Consider the following 20,464-nt stretch of genomic DNA (forward strand, 5'->3'; position numbering starts at 1 on the left):
TCCGCCTTCCCCTCCCTCAACTCAGGGCCAGGCTGGAGTGCGCCGGAACCGGCTCGCGAGCATGCGCGGGAGCGCGGCACGGCGGGCCGCCTTTGTGGGGACCCCGGGCGGCGGCGCCGGAAGTGCTCTCGGTGAGCCGGAAGTACCCGGCTGAGGCGATGGCGGCCCCCTGAGCTGCATCCGGAGCCAAAGCCGGGAGCCCGAGCGGGAGCAGGAGCGGTGAGCACGAAGGCGGGGCGGGGCCCGAGGGCGGGGCGCCAGTGAGGAGGGGGAGGGTGGGCCGGGCGGGCTGGGGGCGCCGGGCTGCCTCTCCCCAGGGGGCCGCGTGTGTGCCGGAGCCTGCGGCCGTGCCCTCTCCCCGCGGGGGGAAACTGAGGCAGGGCGGGGGGAGGGAGGGATCAGGGCCTCACCGCCCTCACCCCCAGGGTCCGAGCCCAGCATCCGTGTCCGTCCGTTCGGCCCCTGAGCCACCGCCGGGACCATGAAGACGGTGCTGATGGTGGCCGAGAAGCCGTCCCTGGCTCAGGCCATCGCCAAGATCCTGTCCAGAGGTGAGCGGCCCCCGGACCGGCGGGGGAGGGGGGCAGGGGCGCAGCTGGTGGCGGGGCAGCGTGCGGTCCCTGGCCAGGGCTCGGCCTCCCCAGACCCGTGTCCCGCCCGTGGTGTTCCCGCCGGTGGTGTTGCTGCCGGTGGTGTTGCCAACCGTGGTGTTGCCGCCCTTGGTGTTCCCGCCGGTGGTGTTGCCGCCCGTGGTGTCCCCCCCCCCCCCATGGTGTTATCATCCATGGTGTTCCCGCCCGTGGTGTTGCCAGCCGTGGTGTCCCCCCCCATGGTATTATCGCCCGTGGTGTTGCTGCCGGTGGTGTTGCCGCCTGTGGTGTTGCCACCCTTGGTGTTGCCGCCAGTGGTGTTCCCCCAGTGGTGTTCCAGCCCTTGGTGTTGCTGCCGGTGGTGTTGCCCCTGGTGGTGTTGCCCCCGGTGTTGTTGCTGCCCCTGTGCCAGCGCTGCTCGGGGCTGTGCCGGCCTCTCTGTGCCATCTCCTCTGAGGCGCTGTCCCAGGTGCCAGCAGCCTGGCAGCCCCCCCATGTGGCTGCCCCCTGCTGGCGCTGCGGCTGGTGCCCCCGGGGCCAGGACAGGGAAGGGGGGATTTGGACCCGGAGCTGTCGGCCCCTGGGGGCGGCGCCCACTTGGAGCAGCTGCTCCTCCCGGTGCTCGTGACCCGGCTCCTTTGCGCCCTTCAGGGGCCTCCGGCGTGGGGGCTGTCCCCGAGGGCCGGGGTCAGACCCGTTTCCGAGCGGGGCCTTGGGCTGGGCCGGTCCCCGGCTGCCCCGTCACCGTCCTGTCCTCCCAGGGAACATGTCCTCGCGCAAGGGTCTCAACGGCGCGTGCTCCGTCCACGAGTACACCGGCTCCTTCAGCGGGCAGACCGTCCGCTTCAAGATGACGTCCGTCTGCGGCCACGTCATGACCTTGGATTTCACTGGTGAGGCCCCGTCCGGCCTGGGCTTGGTGCTGCGGGGGAGGGGGGGGGGCGCCACTGAGGCTCCTGGAGGCGGGTCCCCAGAGCCGAGCGGGCACCCGGCCGTCCTGAGGGGGCGGTGTTGGCAAAGGGGCGAAGGGCTGACGAGGGCCCGGGGCGCCCGGGACGCAGGCAGGAGCGAGACCCTGGGCCTCCCTTAGCCCGGCCGGCTGGCCCGGAGACGCCTCTGAGGCTTCTGGCCTTTCTCCCCCACCCCGGCAAGGAGGGAAAGCCTGGAGGGCGGTCGTGGCGGGGCAGATTCCTGGGGCCAGTGCCCTGGGCGGCTGCCAGGGCTGGGCCTTCTCCCTCCGGGGTCTCCCTCGCCTCTCGATGTTCCCGTGTGGCCCAAATTCCCGTTGTTTTCTTAGCTCGCATTTGTGGCGCGTTTAAAGCCTGAGACGCTTTACAAGTGTCACCGCCTTGGATTCTCCCACGTCCTGGGAGGTAGAGGCTGTTTTTGTCCCCCTTTCATAGTTGAGGAAGCTGAGCCGGGCAGAGATCAGGTGACTTGCCCGTGTCTGAGGCCGGTTTGATCCTTCTGAATCACGCCCCCCCCCCCCCCTCCTAGGGGCGTCGGCTCGTCCCCCTCCGGCCGGGGTTGCCCTGAGTGATGGTAACAGCCCCGCCTACGGGCGCCCGCCTATTCCTGGAGGCTTTTTGCCCAGTTTTCTTGTTACTCCGAGGCTGGAGGAGGCGCGGGCGTTGTGGGGGAGGGGCCGCCCGCCTCCTGCGCACTTGTTTCTCCAGGGGCCGCGGAGGCGGCCTCACGTGGCGCCCTTTTGGCTTTCAGGGAAGTATAACCACTGGGACCGCGTGGACCCGGCGGAGCTCTTCAGCAAAGCCCCCACAGAGAAGAAGGAGGCCAACCCCAAGCTGAGCATGGTCAAGTTCCTCCAGGTACGTGTGGCTGAGGGGCCGTCATGATTGGCAGGCAGGGGTCACCCGGCAGCCCTGGTGCTTACAGAGGGGGCAGCTGGGCTGAGGGGCGTGGCCGGGCCTCTCAGAGCTGGGCTCCGAGTGCGGGTTACCTGGTCGCAGGCTCGGCGCTCTTTCCACCGGTCCGCACCTCCCTGCCGAGGCCCCGGGCCGGCCCCTGGGCTGAGGCCCCCTTCCTGCTGGGAGCTGCACGAGCCCGCCATGCCCAGGTCCGTTTTTGTGTAGTCCCAGGCTGTGCTGCCCCCGAAGTCCAAACTCTGAGGGCCTCTCAGCCCCTCCCTCCGGGAGCAGGAGCCCCCCACCACACAGACCACGGGGTGCCCAGCCCCTGGCTCGTCTCCCTGTGGCTGCTTCCCTCGGCCTCGTTCTCGGTATGCAGAGAGAGGAAGGGAAGAGACTTGTTTTGCTCCCCCCGGGGGGGGGGCCATAGTGCACAGGCCGTGCCAGCAGGGTGACCCCGGCCAAGCTGAGGTGACTAATGGTCGGGAAGCTGCCCCCCCCCCCCCCCCCCCCCCGTCCCTCACCCACCGGGGGCTGCCTGAGGAAGGGAGTGCCGCTCTCTGGTGAGGAAACCGAGGTCCCGAGGTCCCATGGCCAGTTAGTGGCCGCCGCGTTGGGCCGGGATCCCGGCTGGCCCATTGAGGGATGGCCTGGGTTTGAGATGCCGGGCCTGGCCTGCGGTTCTCGGGCCCATCCTTGGGGAGCCGTTGCTGGGATCCCGAATCTGATGGGCCCTCGGGCCGGGCTCGGTGCTCGCTTCTCCCAGGGCTGCCTTGTCCAGCTTCCCGGCCCTGAGCCCTCCACGTGAGCAGCAGAGCCAGAGCCGGCCCGGCGGGGGCTGGGAAAAGCTGCTTTGGCTCGGGAGGCTTCTCAGGGACGACTGCTTTCCTTGGTAGGTGGAAGGGAGAAGCTGCGACTACATCGTGCTCTGGCTGGACTGTGATAAAGAAGGGGAGAACATCTGCTTTGAGGTGCGTGTCCCCAGGGGCCGGGGCTGAGCCTCCTGGGAGAGGCTGGGGAGGGGGCCCCGGAGCTGCCTCCAGGCCTCCCAGAGAGCAGGTGAGTCTTCCGGGCTCGGCAAGCGTGAATTTTGCTCGTCGTGAACCCCAACGAGGCAGGAAGAGGTTCCAGCCCACAAATGCTGATGGATTTCTCCCCAGCAGACACAGCTAGTGGTAGTGGGCCAGGCTGACCGGGGGCGGAGTAATCTCTTAAGCCCCTCCCGGAGCCCGGGCACTGCGCCAGTGCAGCAAACGTAAATAGAGGTAAAACCCCGGCATGCCGGCAGCTCGGGGCACCCCAGGGGCTTGGGGGAAATGGAACCCCTGGGGCGCCCGGCATGGAAGGGGCTGCTCTCGGAGCCATCGCTGGGAGTGCTCAGCCTCCGAAGAAAGGGCGGGGCCGGACCAGACATCCAGGAGTCGGGCTCTGTTAGGTGCCGGCCCGTTCCTTACCCAAGGGCCCCGGGCCCCCGATGGGAAGCAGCCTCGGTGTGCTCCCTCTCGTCTCCTGAGCCCCGTCGTTCAGCCGAAGCCGCCCCTTCTTCCGAGTGACCCGGGTCTCTCTCTTTAGAAAACAAGTCTTGATTCGTGCATCCTGTTTCTCACAGCAGAGTCCCCCTGAATCCCTCCCTCTCCTGCTCTCCCACAGCCGTTCCATATAATAAACAGGATTGTTGAAAAACCGTTTTGCAGAGAGGATCGAGTCGGCCCGACCGGTGACTTTGTGGGCACGGCCCGGAGCTCCCGGCGGGCGCCACGCTTCTGGGCTCCGAGGGTCTCCCCCGACCCCCCCCAGGCTAGCCTGTTCTCTGGTTGGCGACGGCTGCTGGGGGTTCTCGTGCTGCTTTCTCTGTTCGCACGGGCATTCCCTGGTTCTGCCTCCTCTCAGAGTGATCCCTGGCTGCTTCCCTCGTTCGTTCCCCCCGACGGCCCGGGACTAGTCCATCGCGTTCACGCGCCTCGCCCCGCTTAGCCTTTCCTTGGCCGGGGGCGTCCGCTGCGATTTTGTGCGCTGTCCTACACGTTGCGATGTCTGTGGGGCCTTTTAGGGCATGAGCCCGCGAGTCTCTGGGTCAGAGGCGCTAGATGCTTTAGTCTCTCATTTGTGCCTCCCCCCTGCTTCGTGTGGGCCTGCTGCTTTGCAGCTCCACCAACAGCGCGCCGGGTGCCCGCTGCCTCCCCCCCGCCGTCACCCTGGCCGGGGCCGCAGTTTGGAGCAGCCTTTTCCTCGCCGTCTCCCTTCTGATCTCCCAGGAGCCTTCGACTTTGTCGGCCGGCTCCTCTCCGCTGCTTCCTTCTCTCCTCCTACACAGACTCGTCAGTGATGGACGCGTCGGTAGCTCCCCTGGCTTCAGTTTTCATCTCTGGCGGCCCTCGTCTGGGCCCGAGATAGTTTGTTGTGGTTGTTGTGGTTGTTGTGGTTGTTGTGGTTGTTGTGGTTGTGGTCACTGAGTGCTCTTCCCCCCTCCCCCCCCCAGATATTTTGAGAAGGCCCCAGGCTGTGGCCAAAGCAGCATTTTCTCCCTTGCAGTGAAATTCTCCCTTTAAGATGAAAGCATCCCTGGGGCCGCTAGGGGGCGCAGTGGATAGAGCACCAGCCCTGAAGTCAGGATGTGTGACCCTGGGCAGTCACTTGATCCCAATTGTCTTGGCAAAAAATAAAAAAAATAAAGCGTACCCTTCTTCCAGTGCCCCAGGTCTCTAATCTCAGAACCCTCTGAACTCCTTCCTCTCACCCTTCACCTCCGGGCACTTAGGAGCTTGACAATGCACATGCACCGGCCCCCCCCCCCCCCTCTTTATAAATTCATTTTGAGGTCAGTCACAGAGTGCCAGAAAGCATTTCCATTTTTGTAGCACAGAAAACCCCGCGTCCAGCGGGCTTTTCCTCTCTCCCCGCCCCCTCCCGTAGACGGCAAGTGTAAACTTCCACTCTAGTTTAACCGCGTGTGATTCTTCTGACCGTAGCGGTCACGCTGGGCCAAAGAACCCAGAGCCCTCCAAAATCTCCCGTTCTCTGTTGGGGTCTCTGGGAGCAGCCCTCGTTCACGTCAGCAACCGCCACAAGGGCAGCCGGGGGTTAAGGTTCAGACCCTTTATCGTCTCCTTCCCCTGGGGCTCGGCTGGTTTTCTGGGGGCCTTCCTCTCTCCTTGGTTCCCAGAGCTTGAGCTCGCGCCCCCTTCTCTGGCTTCTGAATCTCCTGACTGGATCCTGGCTGAAGCTTCTCCCTTATCTGCCCCACACTGAGCTTACACCAATCCTTACATCCCTGGGAAACCATTATTTGTTGTAGGATTAAATCGATGCTAAACGAGATTTGCCCACTGTCTCCTCAGTTCCGCTTAGTGCCTTGTTTCACGTTCTGGCCCATCCCATCTCCTTGTGGGATTAAATGGATCACAGGGAACCGGCTAAAGTAGATACCTATTGTTTCTATCGATCCCACTGACTTAGCCCCTCGTAGGAATCCTTTGGATCAAGTTCAGAGTTCTGGCCCACAACAAAAGGTGAAAGGGAAAGGAGGAAAACCCCCGGGCACACGACAAAAAGCTGAGAACGCCGCTTCCGGCCCCTTGGGTCTCCAGGGCCCTCTCCGGGTGCGGGCGGCTCTCCTTCCCGAGCCCTTCGGAATCGCCTCAGTCCCCTCGTTGTGGAAGGCAGCCACGTCTGGTTGACCGTCACGTGATCTTGTTACTTAGCGTGTGTGACGAGCTCTTGGTTCTGCTGTTCTGAGCGTCTCTAAGTAAGAACCCGGTGCTCTGGGACTGGGCCTGCCTCAGTTTTCTTCTCTGTAAGATGGGGGTTCCCAGCAGCCATTTCCCACAGGGGCTGTGAGATGTGTTGTAAAAGGCCCTTAGCTCAGTGCCTGGCATCCGGTAGGCGCTTGGTAAGTGCTCCTTCCCTTCCCTTCTTGCCCTCCGAGAGCTGCCGAAGGCCTCTTTCTCCTTCCCGCTCTGACCGGCCGGGTCCCGAGGAAGCCGCCTCCTCCCACCTTTGGGTGACGTGGGGGTCTGTCTCCCGTAGGTGCTCGATGCCGTCCTGCCCGTCATGAACAAGTCTCGGGGCACCGAGAAGACGGTGTTCAGAGCGCGCTTCAGCTCCATCACGGACACGGACATCTGTAACGCCATGGGCCGCCTGGGCGAGCCCGACCACAACGAGGCCCTCTCCGTGGACGCGCGGCAGGAGCTCGACCTGCGCATCGGCTGCGCCTTCACCAGGTGCCGGGCCCGGAGCTCGCCGCGGGGGGCTCTCCCCCGGGGTCTCCTTCCTCTGGACCTCACGGGGCTGAGCACGGGCGGGCTGGGGGTGGGCCAGCAATTTGTTTCTGTCACCACAGCCAGCACGTGCCCGGCCCGGACGTTCTTCCCTTTCCCCCGAGTTCCCTCACGAGACTTCATAGCCTCGAGGGCCAGGGGTGACCGTGGGTGGGCCCTGTGGGCACTCTTCTCCTGGGCTGTGGCCTCTGAGTAGGAGGCTGCGCGAGCGTGTCATGGTCGGGTTCTTTGCCACCCGTGGCATCCCCATGGCGTTCCCCTCTGCGCCCAGCCAGCATGTTCTCCCTGCTCGGACTGCCCCCCCCGGGGTCTCCCCTGGCCCGCAGCCCCGCTGGTTTGGCTGTGGGCCTGCTGCCATGGTCATTGTCACGGCTCTTAGGCTTCTTGTCCCCCCATTCCCCGGCAGGGGTAACTGAGCCAGAGACCCCCAGAAACCACTGTCTTCTTCCTTCCCCTGTGACCCTGGCTCCTTGCGTCACTCTGTGGGGGGTCGTAGAGCTCGCCGCCCAGGAGCCCCCACCCATCAGGGCCTGGAGTCCGTGGGGCGTCACGGCGAGGGCCCCGGGCTCACGAGCTTGTGAGCGCCACGTGGGACCTCGGCTCGGGCGGCAGCGGATGAGGGAAGCAGCGGCTGTAGGGCGCTCTCTCTCTCTCTCTCTCTCTCTCTGTAGGTTCCAGACCAAGTACTTCCAGGGCAAGTACGGCAACCTGGACAGCTCGCTCATCTCCTTCGGGCCCTGTCAGACCCCCACGCTGGGCTTCTGCGTGGAAAGACACGACAAGATCCAGTCGTTCAAGCCGGAACTGTACTGGGTGCTCCAGGCCAAGGTTCGGGCCCTCTTTCCAGCTTTCTCTCCGGGGCTGCTCGGCGCGTCTTGCCTGGAACGTGCCCCCGTCAGACTCGGGCCGGGCCCCGACCTGGTGTCTTGTCCTTGCTTCGTGTGGCCGCGAATTCCCGAGGGAGCTGGGACCGGCCGTGCAGGAGGTCGGATGCCAGGCGGGGCCCTCCCCTCGTCCTCTGCCCGGGGGCATCTCCAGGGAGGCGCCCCCCGTGGTGACTCTCGGTTCTCTCTGCCACAGATCAACCCCGACAAGGAGAGTTCGGTCCTTTTGGACTGGGACCGCGTGAGGGTGTTTGACCGGGAGATCGCGCAGATGTTCCTCAACATTACCAGGACGGAGAAGGAAGCCAAGGTGGGCCCACGGGCGCGTCAGGCGGTCAGTGCCGCAGGAGGGCGCCATGGCCACGGGCCTCGTCCCAGCACGCGGCGAGAGCTTGGGCAGTGCTGGCGGTCGGCCGGAGGGCGAGCCCTGTGCTGAGTGCGGGCGACGTTTAGAAAAGGGGCAGACGTCCCTGCTCCCCGGAGGCCCCTGGTCTGGTGCGGAGAGGACAGGCAGACCCCGCGGGCAGCCCCAGTGTCCCCTCCCTCGGGGACGTGGGAGGGGGCTGGCCCAGTGGAAGGGCCCCCACCCCCGGTGCTCACACCTGCCAGCATCGTCGCCCCCTCCTGCCCAGCCGGGCGGTCTTCTGGCCACACGAGGCCGACCCAGCCTCGCATCCAGGAGGAGCCGAATAGCTGTGTGCGCAACATCTCGCTGCCCTGAGGGGTCCCGTGGGGGGCTCGCACACTCACACCCAGCGCCCTTGCACACGTGGGCTCCCCCAGTGCACACACACGCCCACGCGGGCTCGCCCACGCTCTCCCTCCCACTCCGGGCCTGCTGTTCAGTCGGTGCCCCTGCCTCGCGCCCCCTCGCTGCTGCCGGTCCTTGGCCCCGTGTTTCGTTGCTTCGATGGCCCCCGGGACACGGGCTCCCCCGGCCTTGGCGTCCTCCACGAATTTTGTCCGAAGAGGAGCCCGCGGGCCCTGGGAGGCGGCCGCTGCCCGTTGTCATGGCGCGGCCCCATTGGCAGCCCGTGGGCTCTCCCCGCTGGGGCGCTGCCAGTGAGGGTCATGCATTTGTGGGGTCCCAGAAGCAGCGGGAAGATGCTCTGTCCAGAAGCCTCTCACACAGAGGAGAAAGGGGCGGCCTGGGGCCCCGTCAGGCCCTGAGCCATCGCTCTGCTGGGAAGGGTCCAGAGGGAGAGGGGGCCGGCGGATCATCCGGAATGAGTGCCCCCCGCCTCTGTAATCAGGGCGCAGTGAGCTGGGGGCTCCCGCTGGGATTCGAACGATGGGAGGCGGCTCCCCGCGCCAAGGCGGCCCGGCTCTCTGCCCCCTCCCCCGCCGCGTCACCTACGGGCCCCGAGGACCTCCGCGTAGAGGCTCCTGAGCTGGGCCGACGACCCCCGGGCTGGACGAGGCTGGGCTGGACGAGGCTGGGCCGGCCTCCCCTTGCACCTCCATGACGGGTGGAGGCTTTGCCCTGTCTTCCAGGTGGAAGGGACGAGCCGCAAGGAGAAGGCCAAGCAGAGGCCGCTGGCCCTGAACACGGTGGAGATGCTGCGCGTGGCCAGCTCCTCTCTGGGTAGGTGAGCAGGGGGCTCTCGGGGCTCGGCTCCGCGTCACAGGGAGGGTGCGCTGAGCCCCAGGGAGCTCCTCGCGAGCCTGGAGTCCTCGGCCCCGCATGTTCTCGCGCCAGCTCCCCCGGCCCGCGGGCCGCTCTCGGGCGCCCGCTCTGGGGGCGGCTTTTGCCAGCTGCCGGCGTGGAACGCGGCGAGGGCGGCCGCCCGTGGGTTCCTTGGCTGGCTGAGAGGCGGCGGGACAGACTTCCCAGCAGGAGCCCTGGAGTCACGGGGTGAAGCCGGGGCGGGGTCCTGGGCAGCCAGAGGCGCCGGGTGCGAGTCCTCCCCCTGCTGGCTTGGGCAGCCAGACCCACACTCCCGGCACCTCTGTGGGAGCCTCAGCAGGGGGGCGGATCTGGTGGCGGGGACCCCGGGCTCAGACCCAGGGCCCCCCCCCCCCCCGTCAGCCGGCCTCTGTGGGCCCCCGCGGCTCCTCCCTGATGCCCTGTGACCCCTCGTAGGAATGGGGCCCCAGCACGCCATGCAGATAGCAGAGAGGCTCTACACCCAGGGCTACATCAGCTACCCTCGGACGGAGACCACCCACTACCCAGAAAACTTCGACTCAAGGGGTCCCTGAAGCAGCAAGCCAACCACCCCTACTGGGCCCAGACGGTGAGTGGGGGGGCCCCCGGGCGCTTCTGGGGCTGGGGGCCCCCTGCCCCTGCCCGAGCCCCGCGGAGCACCGCCTACCACCCAGATGAGGCCTTTCTTGTGAGGGACGAGCCCTGGCTGAGGGCGGGAGCAGATGTCTGGGGGCTGCTGGGACGGGGGAGGCGGGGCTTCTGGCAGGGCCCCCGACTCTCCTCCTCGTCTGAGGCCTGAACCCAGATGGACGTCTGTGGGTCCGTGCGCCCCCGCCATCCTCGGGCCTGTCCCTCGCCTTCCCCAGGTGAAGCAGCTGTTGGCAGACGGGATCAACCGGCCGCGTAAGGGCCACGACGCGGGGGACCACCCTCCCATCACTCCCATGAGGTCTGCCACTGAGGCAGAGCTAGGTGGGTGAGCACCCTCCGGGCCACCCCTTCCCCATGGGCCCTGGGCCCCCCTCCCTGGCCCCGGCAGAGCCCCCCCCTGGCCCCGGCAGAGCCCCCCGCTGCTGGCCCGGAGCCGCGGATCAGAGACACGGGAGCCGGCGGCAGGGGGTGCGGGGGCGAGGAGTGACGTCCCGGGCGGTTGAGAGGCTCTGTGACGATCGTCCAGGAGAGAGTGGTCGGGGACATGGGTGGGGAGTCTGGGAAGGCGCGCCCTTGGCCATGTCCTGGGGGGCCCCCTCTCCGCCGGGGTCAGGGTCCCCTGGGACTGCCCCAGGCCTGGGGAGGGCCCGCACTGGGCGCATTGGCTGGGTCGGTGCCTCGGGGAGGGGCAGGGCGGGCTCTCGGGCCAGGCTGGGGCGCGGCGTGACCCGGCCCGTGGCCCGTTTCAGGGGGCGACGCCTGGAGGCTCTACGAGTACATCACGCGCCACTTCATCGCCACCGTCAGCTACGACTGCAAGTACCTCCAGAACACCATCTCGTTCCAGATCGGGCCGGAGCGCTTCACCTGCTCGGGGAAGACCCTCATCTCCCCAGGTGAGAGCAGCGGCCTTCCCCTCCCCCGGGGCGGCCGGGCACGGCCCCCAGACCGTGGGCACAGCTCCAGACCACGGGCACGGCCCCCAGACCGTGGGCACAGCTCCAGACCGCGGGCACAGCTCCAGACCGCGGCCCTGCGCCCCTGCCGGACTCCGCCAACCTCCTGCTGCTGGGCCGGCTTCTCCCAGGAGCCCTCCCTGCCTGGTGGTGGAGCCTTCGGAAGGGAGCCCCAGGGGCTCCTGGAACCAGAGGCTCTGGACGGCCCGTTGGTTTGGAGGGAAAGGCCCTGCCCACTGCAGCCACTGCCCCTCGGGGCAGCCCGGGACAAGTACGAGGGGTCCCGGCGGGGTCGCCCTCTGAGTAGGAGGCCTGACAAGGAGCCCCAGACGATGGGGGAGGCTCCTCCCTGCGGAGGATCCCTGGGGCACGGCCCCCCCCCGATGGTCGGCCGCCCCCACGGGGCAGACGGTCGTTCCTCAGACTCCGCTGCCTCCCCTCCACTCTAGGCAGGTCTGAGGTCGCAGAGGCTGGGGGGCCTTTCCAGAGCCCGGGGTCCCCCCCAGCATTACAGGGCTCACCGCCCGTCCCCTCCCAGAAGCCCTCCCGCCGCGGGGAGCTCCCTCCCTCGGGGGGCCGGCCCGCCTCGGCTTCCGAAAGCCTCCTCTTCCAGGGTTCACCGAGATCATGCCCTGGCAGAGCATCCCCCCCGAAGAGAGCCTGCCCACCTGCCAGAAGGGGGACACCTTCGCCCTCAGCGAGGTCAAGATGCTGGAGAAGCAGACGAGCCCTCCCGACTACCTGACCGAGGCCGAGCTCATCACGCTGATGGAGAGGCACGGGATCGGTGGGTGCCCGGGGGGCAGGGCTGGCAGCGCAGGGGGGCATAAAGCCTGGCAGAGCATGGAGGGGGCACAGGGCCTGGCAGAGCGTGGGGCAGGGCTTAGTAGAGCAGGTCTGGCAGAGCAGGCAGGGCTCCCTGCAGAAGCCTCGGTTGGCGTCTCTGCTCGAGGAGGACCGGGTGGGGAGCGGGAGAGGAGAGCCAGGGAGTGCCCGTGCAGGTGCCCAGGATGCCCCGTGCCCAGCTCCGGAATGGGCCACTGTTACTGGGCGGTTACTGCCCGGGGCCCTGGGGGGACGCAGCCAAAATGGGGCCTGCCGTGTGTTTCAGGCACGGACGCCAGCATCCCCGTGCACATCAACAACATCTGCCAGCGGAATTACGTCACCGTGGAGAGCGGGCGCAGGCTGAGGCCCACCAACCTGGGCATCGTCCTGGTCCACGGCTACTACAAAATAGGTGGGAGCGGAGCGTCTGGGGGGTTCCCGGGGGGGCGGCAGGGCCGGGGGTCAGAGGGTGCTGGGCCTCGGGCCTGGGGGAACACAGGCGTTCGGGGCAGGCCGGGGAGGCCGGAGGCCAAATATTAGTTCTGGGCGGTTGTTGGACCCCGGGCTCGGGGAAGCTCCTGAGGGGGGGCCAGCGTGCCCACATCCGGGCTCTGGCCAAACTCTCCCAGGCCCAGCATCACGCTCGCCCCCTCCCGGCTCTTACGCCTCATCTCCGAGCTTTCCTCCCGGGGTCCCTCCCCCAGGCTCTCCAGCAGTCTTTGTGCCGGGAATGCCCTCCCTCGTCGGGCTGCCCCGGCCTCCTCGGTCTCAGCCGAACTCCCGCCTCGTCCGGGCAGCCTTCCGGCCCCTCCGGTCTCTGGGTCCTCGTGGCTTGTCCTCCGGGCGTCCGCGCTGTCTCCCTAACTAAGCGGGCGCTGTTTCCTCCCCTTCGTCTCCTCTCCCTTAGTGTGGTACCTGGTATACAGTAGGCGCTGAATCAGTGCTCACTGACTGGTCTTTACTTGCCACCTGTGGGGAGGGGCGGCAAAAATGGCCGACTAGGGAGGTGGGCTCCAAAGGAAGGTGGCCGGTCGCTCAGTCACTCAGCAAGCGCTCGCTCCTTCACCCGTGCCCGAGGGCAGGGCTGGCCCAGGACAGGTCAGGGCTGCGCCTGAGGGAGGGTGGGGGCCCCAAGGGGGTTGCGAGGCAAGCGGGAGACCCAGCGGGGGTGGGGGAGGCTCGGGGAGGCTCTGAGGAAGCGTCCGTCTTTGGTCCCAGAGGCCCGGGCGCCGTGGGAGCTCACAGAGCTTCCCCTAAGGAAGGCGGCTCGGGAGCGTGTGGGGTGTTCTCTGGCCGGGAGAGCGGCTCGAAGGGGCGGGGCTCGGGGAGGGGGAATGAGAGGGAGCGGAGCGGGAGCCCCCAGCAGGGCCCGGGGCAGGAAGAGGGCAAAGGGAACCAGTTTGAGGCGCCTCTGGGGGCAAAAGCTTAGGGGAAGCGGGGCCTGTGTCTGTGGCTGCATGAGGCGAGCTCCCGGGCCCTGACCAGCTACCGAGGCCGGGGGAGTGAGTCTGGGAGGAGGGCGGGGGAGCAAGTGGGCGGAGCCTTGGCCACGGCACATGGTCTGGGGTGCGACCTGGAGGACGGGGAAGAGGAGAGGCCGGAGGGTCTGGAGCGGCACCCAGCAGGGGGCGGGGCTCCTGGCAGTGACCTCGGAGCTGCTCGTGTCCCCAAGAGCTGGCCCGGCCCGGGGCTGGGGGGGAGGGGGTGCATTTCCTCTGAGAGCCCCGGGGAGAGGCCCAAGGCCTGTGTGTGAGGGTGGGTTAGGGCGGCCCTGCTCGGGAGCAGCCGGGACGGCGGGAAGGGCCCGTGAGCTCGCAGCCAGCCTGCGCACAGTGGGCAGGGGCTTCGCTGGGGCCAGCTCCTCGGCACTGGGCTGGAGGCAGGGCTGCTCAGGGAGGGGCTTCTGGAAAGGAGGGCCGGCCTGGGGGGTCCGACCCCATCGGCGCTGCCCCGAGGGAAGGTCCTGAGTCTGGGCCAGGGCTCCCCCGCTCGAGGGCCCACGGAGGCTCCTTCCCCCGGGCCGGGGGTGGGGGTGGGGGCCTCCCAAAACCGTGGGGTGCCCGGGGCAGAGACGGGCAGGGGCCCGGCCCTGACTCCCCCGCGCCTCGGCCAGATGCCGAGCTGGTGCTCCCGACGATCCGCAGCGCCGTGGAGAAGCAGCTCAGCCTGATCGCCCTGGGCAAGGCCGACTACCACCAGGTGCTGGAGCACACGCTGAACATCTTCAAGAGGAAGTTCCACTACTTCGTGGACTCCATTGCTGGTGAGGACCCCCCTCCCCCGCTAAGGGTGCAGAGCCTGCCGGCCCAGGGTCACCTGACCGTGTTCTGACCCGGACGAGCTGGGGGATCAGGGCAGGCTTCCCGGAGGAGGCAGCAGTTGAATGGGGCTTTCAAGGACGGGCACATTTGATGAGCTCTCCATTATCAGACGCCTGCTGTGTACAACAGGCTTAGGGCCAGTGGGCCCCTCGGCCCCGGGCCCCCCTCTTTGGCGCCGGTTCCCTGACTGTGGCCTGCCGCCCTCACGATCCTGTGACACCGAGTACCAAACATTGTGCAGGGAGGGAAGGCGGGCAAATTCGCCAGCGCTTATTAAGGATTTGCCGTGTGCCAGGGCCTGGGGACCCGCTTGCACACAGGAGGGCAGGGCGCCTGCCTCAGAGAGCTGGTACTCTAACGGGGGAGGGGGCAGAGTGGTCGTGGAACGAGTCACCCTGACTGGGAACGGAGACCCGTATTCCCCGATGGCCGTTCCGAGAGGAAGCCGCCTGTTGGGCGTCGGGCCGAAGGCAGAGTCCAACACTGACGACCTTCCGCTGTGTGCGACTCCCGGGGGAGGGCAGGGAGCGCCCATCTGCGGTCGCTGAGGGGGGAGCTTGGGCTCCCGGAAAGCCCAGAGGCCCTGCCAGTGAGCGCCCGGGGCCCGCCTCCGCCCCAATGGTCCGGGGGCCCTCGTCTCTGCCCGCTGCGCGCGGATGACTCCTTGAGACTCCTCTGCTCGTTAGCCCGGGACCTCTTCGGTATCGCCCGGCTCCTGGTTCTCGGCTGGACCGGTCGGGCCCACCCTGACCCGGGCCGCGGCCGGGGAGCTCTGCCCTCCCAAGGCAAGACGCCGCAGCTGGAGGAGGCTGGCCGGGAGCGTGGACCCCCGTGGCCTTCGCTGGCGTCTGTAGGCGGGGCCGTTGTCCCACGGCTTCATCCTCGCCTCTCTCTGGGTCGTGCTAAATGCTTGCTCTTTGTCGTTCCTTGTGACCCGACATTCAGGCTTAAGGGAAAACGGCCGAAGGAACAGGCCGGGTCTCCGGGAGTGGCTGGCCTCCGTCTGTCCCTTCTGGGCCCCCACAGTATGGGTGTGCGCCAGGGAAGGGATTCTCCCCTCTGTGGGGCCCGGGCCTCTCGGGGGAACGGCGTGTGCTCACAGGGGGTCAGCTGCTCGGTGACCTTTCTCTCCAAAACCTTGGCCCCTCCAAAGCGAGCTCTTCCCGCCTCCGTTTGCTCAGCAGCTGTGATTGGGGCATCGTTCCTGGTTACTTAAGGGCCACCGTGTGGGCGCTCTTGTTGATGCCCTCTCCTTGGACATTGCCCATCTCACTCCCATGAGTCCCTTCTCAGTGTCAGGATGCCCTTGGGGGGGACGGGCCCCCGCAGGAAGTGGTCATTAGGGCCAGCGCTGGAGCTTGGGACCACCAAACCAAGCCCGGCTCCCTCAGGTACTTCTGGCATCTTAGCGGGCACAGGGGCTGCCCGCCCCTAAGGCAGTGCACACAGTAGGTGCTTAGTGTGTGTTTACTGAGTGAAGGGATGAGCTTTGATTTTTCTTTAATCAAGCTGGCCTGCAGAGAGACCATTCTCTGGTCTGGCCCCTGTTGCTTGGATTCCCATGTTCCCCGCACTTGTCTATAGTGGTCCCGTTCACTGGCAGCCCCTCCTTGGTGACTAGGTCCCATCCTGGGTGGCGGGCGGGGCGGGGGTATGCCGGTGAGGCAGGGGCACACGGGCGGGGCCGGCCCAATGACGGGCCTTGCCTCCCTCGTCCCTTAGGCATGGACGAATTGATGGAAGTGTCCTTCTCGCCCCTCGCTGCCACTGGCAAACCTCTCTCCCGGTGTGGGAAGTGCCATCGCTTCATGAAGTATATCCAGGTAAAGTGCCCGTGCCCGGTCCCCTGAGACCCACATGGGGGGGGGGGGGGGCGAGGGGGAGGGTGGCCTTGGGAAATGATCTGGAGGAGGCCCGCCGGCCTCACTGCCAACCACAGGGGAGCCGGGTGCTACTCATGGAGTTGGGGGAAGGTGAGAGGTCGGCCTGGGGTCATAGGTTAGTCCAGGGGCCTGGCCAGCCTGCAGCCTGAGGGCGAGTCCCAGGCTCTGGGAGTGCTGGTCGTACACGGAGAAACGGTCAGGGCCGAAGAGTCGGGCCCCCCGTCCCTGCCCCGCCGGCCTTCACGCCTTCGCTGTCTGTACCTGCTGCCCTAGGCCAAGCCCAGCCGCCTGCACTGTTCCCACTGTGATGAGACCTACACCCTGCCCCAGAACGGCACCATCAAGCTCTACAAGGAGCTGCGCTGCCCGCTGGACGACTTCGAGCTCGTCCTCTGGTCCTCGGGCTCTCGGGGCAAGAGCTACCCCCTGTGCCCGTACTGCTACAACCACCCGCCCTTCAGGGACATGAAGAAAGGTAGGCCTTTGGTCGGCCTGTACGTCCCGTGCCCACGGCTGCCCCGGTGGGCTCCTCCCTGAGGGCTGGAAGGCACACGGAGGAGCCTGAACTCCTGGCTTGGGCCGGCTCCAAAGGGGACATGGGGAGGAGGGAGTGAAGCCTGGCTGGCTCACGGCCCCCTGCTGAGTGCCTGGACAGCTCCTGGGGCTCACGGCCTCCTAGGGAGGTTCCTGCTCTCCGTGGGGGGGAGGTGGCCAGATTCTGGGGCTCACGGCCTCCTGTCGGGGCTCACAGCCTTTCGCGTCTCCTTCCCGCAGGGATGGGCTGCAACGAGTGCACGCACCCCTCCTGCCAGCACTCGCTCAGCCTGCTGGGCATCGGCCAGTGCGTGGAGTGTGAGAGCGGGGTGCTGGTGCTGGACCCCACCTCGGGCCCCAAGTGGAAGATGGCCTGCAACAAGTGCAGCGTGGTGGTCCACTTCTTCGAGAACGCGCACCGCGTCCGAGTCTCGGCGGACACCTGCGAGGCGTGCGAGGCCGCGCTGGTGGACGTGGACTTCAACAAAGCCAAGTCCCCGCTGCCGGGAGACGAGACGCAGCACACGGGCTGTGTCTTCTGCGACCCCGTGTTCCAGGAGCTGGTGGAGCTGAAGCACGCGGCCCCCTGCCACCCCATGCACCGCAGCGGCCCGGGAAAGAGACAGGGGCGGGGGCGGGCCAGGGGCCGCCGGCCTGCGGGGAGACTCAACCCCCGGCGGCCCAAGGACAAGATGGCGGCCCTGGCGGCCTACTTTGTATGACGCCCCACCGAGGACACCTTTGCGAGCCATTAAAGCTTTGTTTCGCTTCTTCCGAGGGAGGATCGTCGCCATCTTTGTTGTAGATGGCTGAGGTCGGGCCCGAGGAGCCGGCGGCCTCCTCGCCTCTCCTCCCGTGCTCCTCACCCCGCCAGCCTCCATCCTGGATGACGCCGGGCCTCGGAGGGCCGGGACGGGGCTGGCCACGATTCTGAGGCGGAGCCTTTCTTGGCTGAGCTGGGTGAGGGCCCGCCCGATGTTCCAGGGCACTTGTTTGGGTTTTTTTAACAGTAGCCTTTTATTTTCAAAATAGATGCAAAGCTAGTTTTCACCCTTGCAAAACATTGTTCCAGATCTTTCTCCCTCCCTGCCCCCACTCCCAGGGGGTAAATAATCCAATAGAGGTTAAACATGTGCAATTCTCCATACGTGTTTCCACATTTATCGCCCAAGAAAAATCAGATCGAAAAGGGAAAAAATGAGAAAGGGAAAAAAAGCAAACAACAAAAAGAGGGAGATGCTGTGTTGTCGGCCGCACTCAGTTCCCACAGGCCTCTGTCGGGGTGTAGTTAGGTCTCCATCACTGAACAAGTGGAACTGGTTTGAATCATGTCATTTTCCAAGAGAGCCGCGTCCACCAGAACTGATCGTCATATACTCTTCTTGTTGCCGGGTACAACGATCTGGTCCCGCTCACTTCCCTCAGCATCAGTTCCTGTGAGTCTCCCCAGGCCTTTCTGAAATCCTCCTGCTGGTCATTTCTTACAGAACACTACTATTCCATACTATTCATAGACCACAATTTATTCAGCTATTTTCCAATTGATGGCATCCCCTCAGTTTCCAGTTTCTGGCCACTACAAAGAGGGCAGCTACAAACATTTTTACACATGTGGGTCCCTTTCTCTCCTTTAAGATCTCTTTGGGGTAGAAGCCCAGTAGAAACACTGCTGAGTCAAAGGGGATGCACAGTCTGATAACTTTTTGAGCGTGTTCCAAATCGCTCTCCAGAATGGCTGGATCCGTTCCCAGTTCCACCGACAACGCACCGGTGCCCCAGTTTTCCCCGCATCCCCTCCAACGTTCCTCATTTTCTTTTCCTGTCTTAGCCTGGGTGTGAGGTGGTGTCCATTTGCATTTCCCTAGACCATAGTGACCTAGAGCATTTTTTCAGGTGACTAGAAATGGCCTTCATTTCCTGGCCTGCTAATGGTTGCTCTCCTTGATCAGTTGGAGAAGGGCTTGTATCCCTAGAAACGAGTCAGTTCTCTCTGTTTTAGAAGCGAGGCGGGGCAACCTGTCACGTGCCATTGCAGGGGGCCCCAGGAAGCCCCTCCTTTTCCCAGCCTGCACCAGCCAGGCCCGGAGCCGTCGTCCCCGGGCCAAAGTTTTGCGGGAGACAGTCTGGGGCGGCCCCAGAGGCCAGGTTCCTTCTCCCTCTGCAGAGGGGGTGGGGTGGGCACACCCCGCGTCAGCGGGGCTCTGCGAGGGAAGCTCCCATGGAGCGACATGAGGGGCTAGATAAAGTGCCCGGGCTTCCATTAGGATGGGGGAGGGGGCATCCAAGGGTCGGGCAAACGGAGGGGGTGCCGCCGGGGCGGGGATGAGGGAGGTGGAGGCGGGAAAGACTCCCGGTGCCGCGCCCCCAAAATCTCGGGGTTACGGGCTGTTCCACTCCCCGCCTGCGGGGGAACCAGCGGAGGCTGCGTGATGGGACACGTGCTCCGCCTGCCCAACAAAAGCTCGATTATACCTTGGGCGCAGTGTGGGCGGGCGCTCTCTGGTGCCGTTCCGCCTCCGTGTCAGGAGCCATTGTCCTTCCGCCTCCCGCTCGCTCCCTCCCCCGCTCCCCCTCCTCCCCACCCCATTCTCCTCCCCCGCTCCCCCTCCTCCCCACCCCATTCTCCTCCCCCGTTCCCCCTTCTCCCCGCCCCCATCTTCCCTCCCTATTCTCCCTCCCCCATTCTGCTTCGCTTCCCCATTCTCCCCGCCCCTATTTTCCCCACCTCCCACCCTCCCCTGCTTCCCAGGCTCCCCACGCCCTCCCCTCCCGCTCCCTTTGCATCCGTCCCCCTTCCTAGGATGCTCTCCGGCCGGATGTCCCTGGCCCCCCTCCCCCGGGCCCCCGCTGGCACATCGCCGCAGATCCTTCCCGCCTTACACCCCCAGGAACAGAGGCAGACCCGCCCGCCCCCGGGTCCCGGGACAGATGGGCAGCAGCGGGGGTGGGGAAGTCGGGGCCCTTTACTGGCCCCTAAGATCTGGCCTTGGCTGAGCCCCGCCCCTCCCGGGGGGGGGGGTCACTGTCTGCTCTGCTCAGCAGGACACCTTGCTTCTGATCCCAGATCAGGGCTTCACTGACCTAGGACAAATCCTCACATGCACCGCCCCCCCGGCCTCAGTTTCCCCACTTGGATTGGATGATCCCCGAGGTCCCGGATTCTGGGGGCGAGGCTGTGGAAGAAAGGGCGGCTTTTGTTCCCGCTTCCTCTGGCGGCGGGGGAAATGACCGAGTTCCTGCTCTGGCGGCTGAGTCGGCCCGCCGCTCTCAGCCTTGTTTCTCTCGGGCTTTTTCCTCTGCTTTCAATGGGAAGAAGCCAGGTTTGGAGTCAGAGGCCCGTCTAACCCGACTCCAGACCTCCCTCTGACCCCTACATGGGGCCCTTCCCCCTCCCCGGCCCTGTCCCCAGTCAGCGGGTCCTGATGAGCACGTGTCATGTGCCGGGCACTGGGGAGGCGAAGAAACACCCCTTGATGCGTTCGTCCAGCCGGCTGACCCCGGCCCGGGGAATATGGGGAGCTCCTCTGGCCGCCCTCCCCTCTCCCCTCCCCCCATGTTCGGCCCCTTTCAGGAAGCACATCCTGAGAAGAATCCAAGGGGGGGAGGGCAGCGGAGGTTTTTTGGGGGGAGGGGGCGCAGCGCAAGGAAACGGGAATGGTTTCCCAGAAGCAGAACCGATTCGAGGGAGGAAACAACCCAAGCCCTTCGAGGTCTCTCGGGAAGAGGAATTAGGAATTTTTAAGAAGCTGACAATTACAGAGCAAAGCACTTCTGACAAATTGGCCTCCCCAGAGCCCTGTGAGACAGGCGCTGCTGTGCGCCCATTTTATAGATAAGGAAACTGAGGCCCAAAGCGATCCAATGACTTGTCCGGGGTCACACCCTCCGATCTGCTTGAGTCCAAAGCTAGCGCTCCGGCCCTCGCTGAAGTAGAAGGAAGGGAGCCCCATGGGTGGAAGGTGCAGAAAGGTAGCATTCCGGGGAATGGGCTGCCTCCAGTGAGAGGGGGGGAGCTCCCGTCCTC

At 66.0% G+C, this 20,464-nt stretch overlaps 1 protein-coding gene across 1 annotated transcript; it reads left to right on the top strand.

Annotated features, from left to right (window-relative positions):
- The first annotated feature begins 111 nt into the window (after positions 1-111).
- Positions 112-17,585, top strand: TOP3B (DNA topoisomerase III beta). The gene is given in 19 exon segments (XM_051973284.1): positions 112-219; positions 426-551; positions 1,352-1,483; positions 2,310-2,416; positions 3,352-3,426; positions 6,482-6,678; positions 7,407-7,563; positions 7,816-7,929; positions 9,114-9,204; positions 9,703-9,804; positions 9,807-9,856; positions 10,134-10,239; positions 10,668-10,814; positions 11,488-11,661; positions 11,986-12,114; positions 13,816-13,965; positions 15,746-15,846; positions 16,180-16,381; positions 16,681-17,585. Coding segments are annotated over 18 exon segments (2,586 nt in total). The 5' UTR covers positions 112-219; positions 426-481; the 3' UTR covers positions 17,163-17,585.
- Positions 17,586-20,464: the final 2,879 nt, after the last annotated feature.

The sequence above is a fragment of the Antechinus flavipes genome, chromosome 1 (assembly GCF_016432865.1).
Source record: "Antechinus flavipes isolate AdamAnt ecotype Samford, QLD, Australia chromosome 1, AdamAnt_v2, whole genome shotgun sequence".
Lineage (NCBI taxonomy): Eukaryota > Metazoa > Chordata > Mammalia > Dasyuromorphia > Dasyuridae > Antechinus > Antechinus flavipes.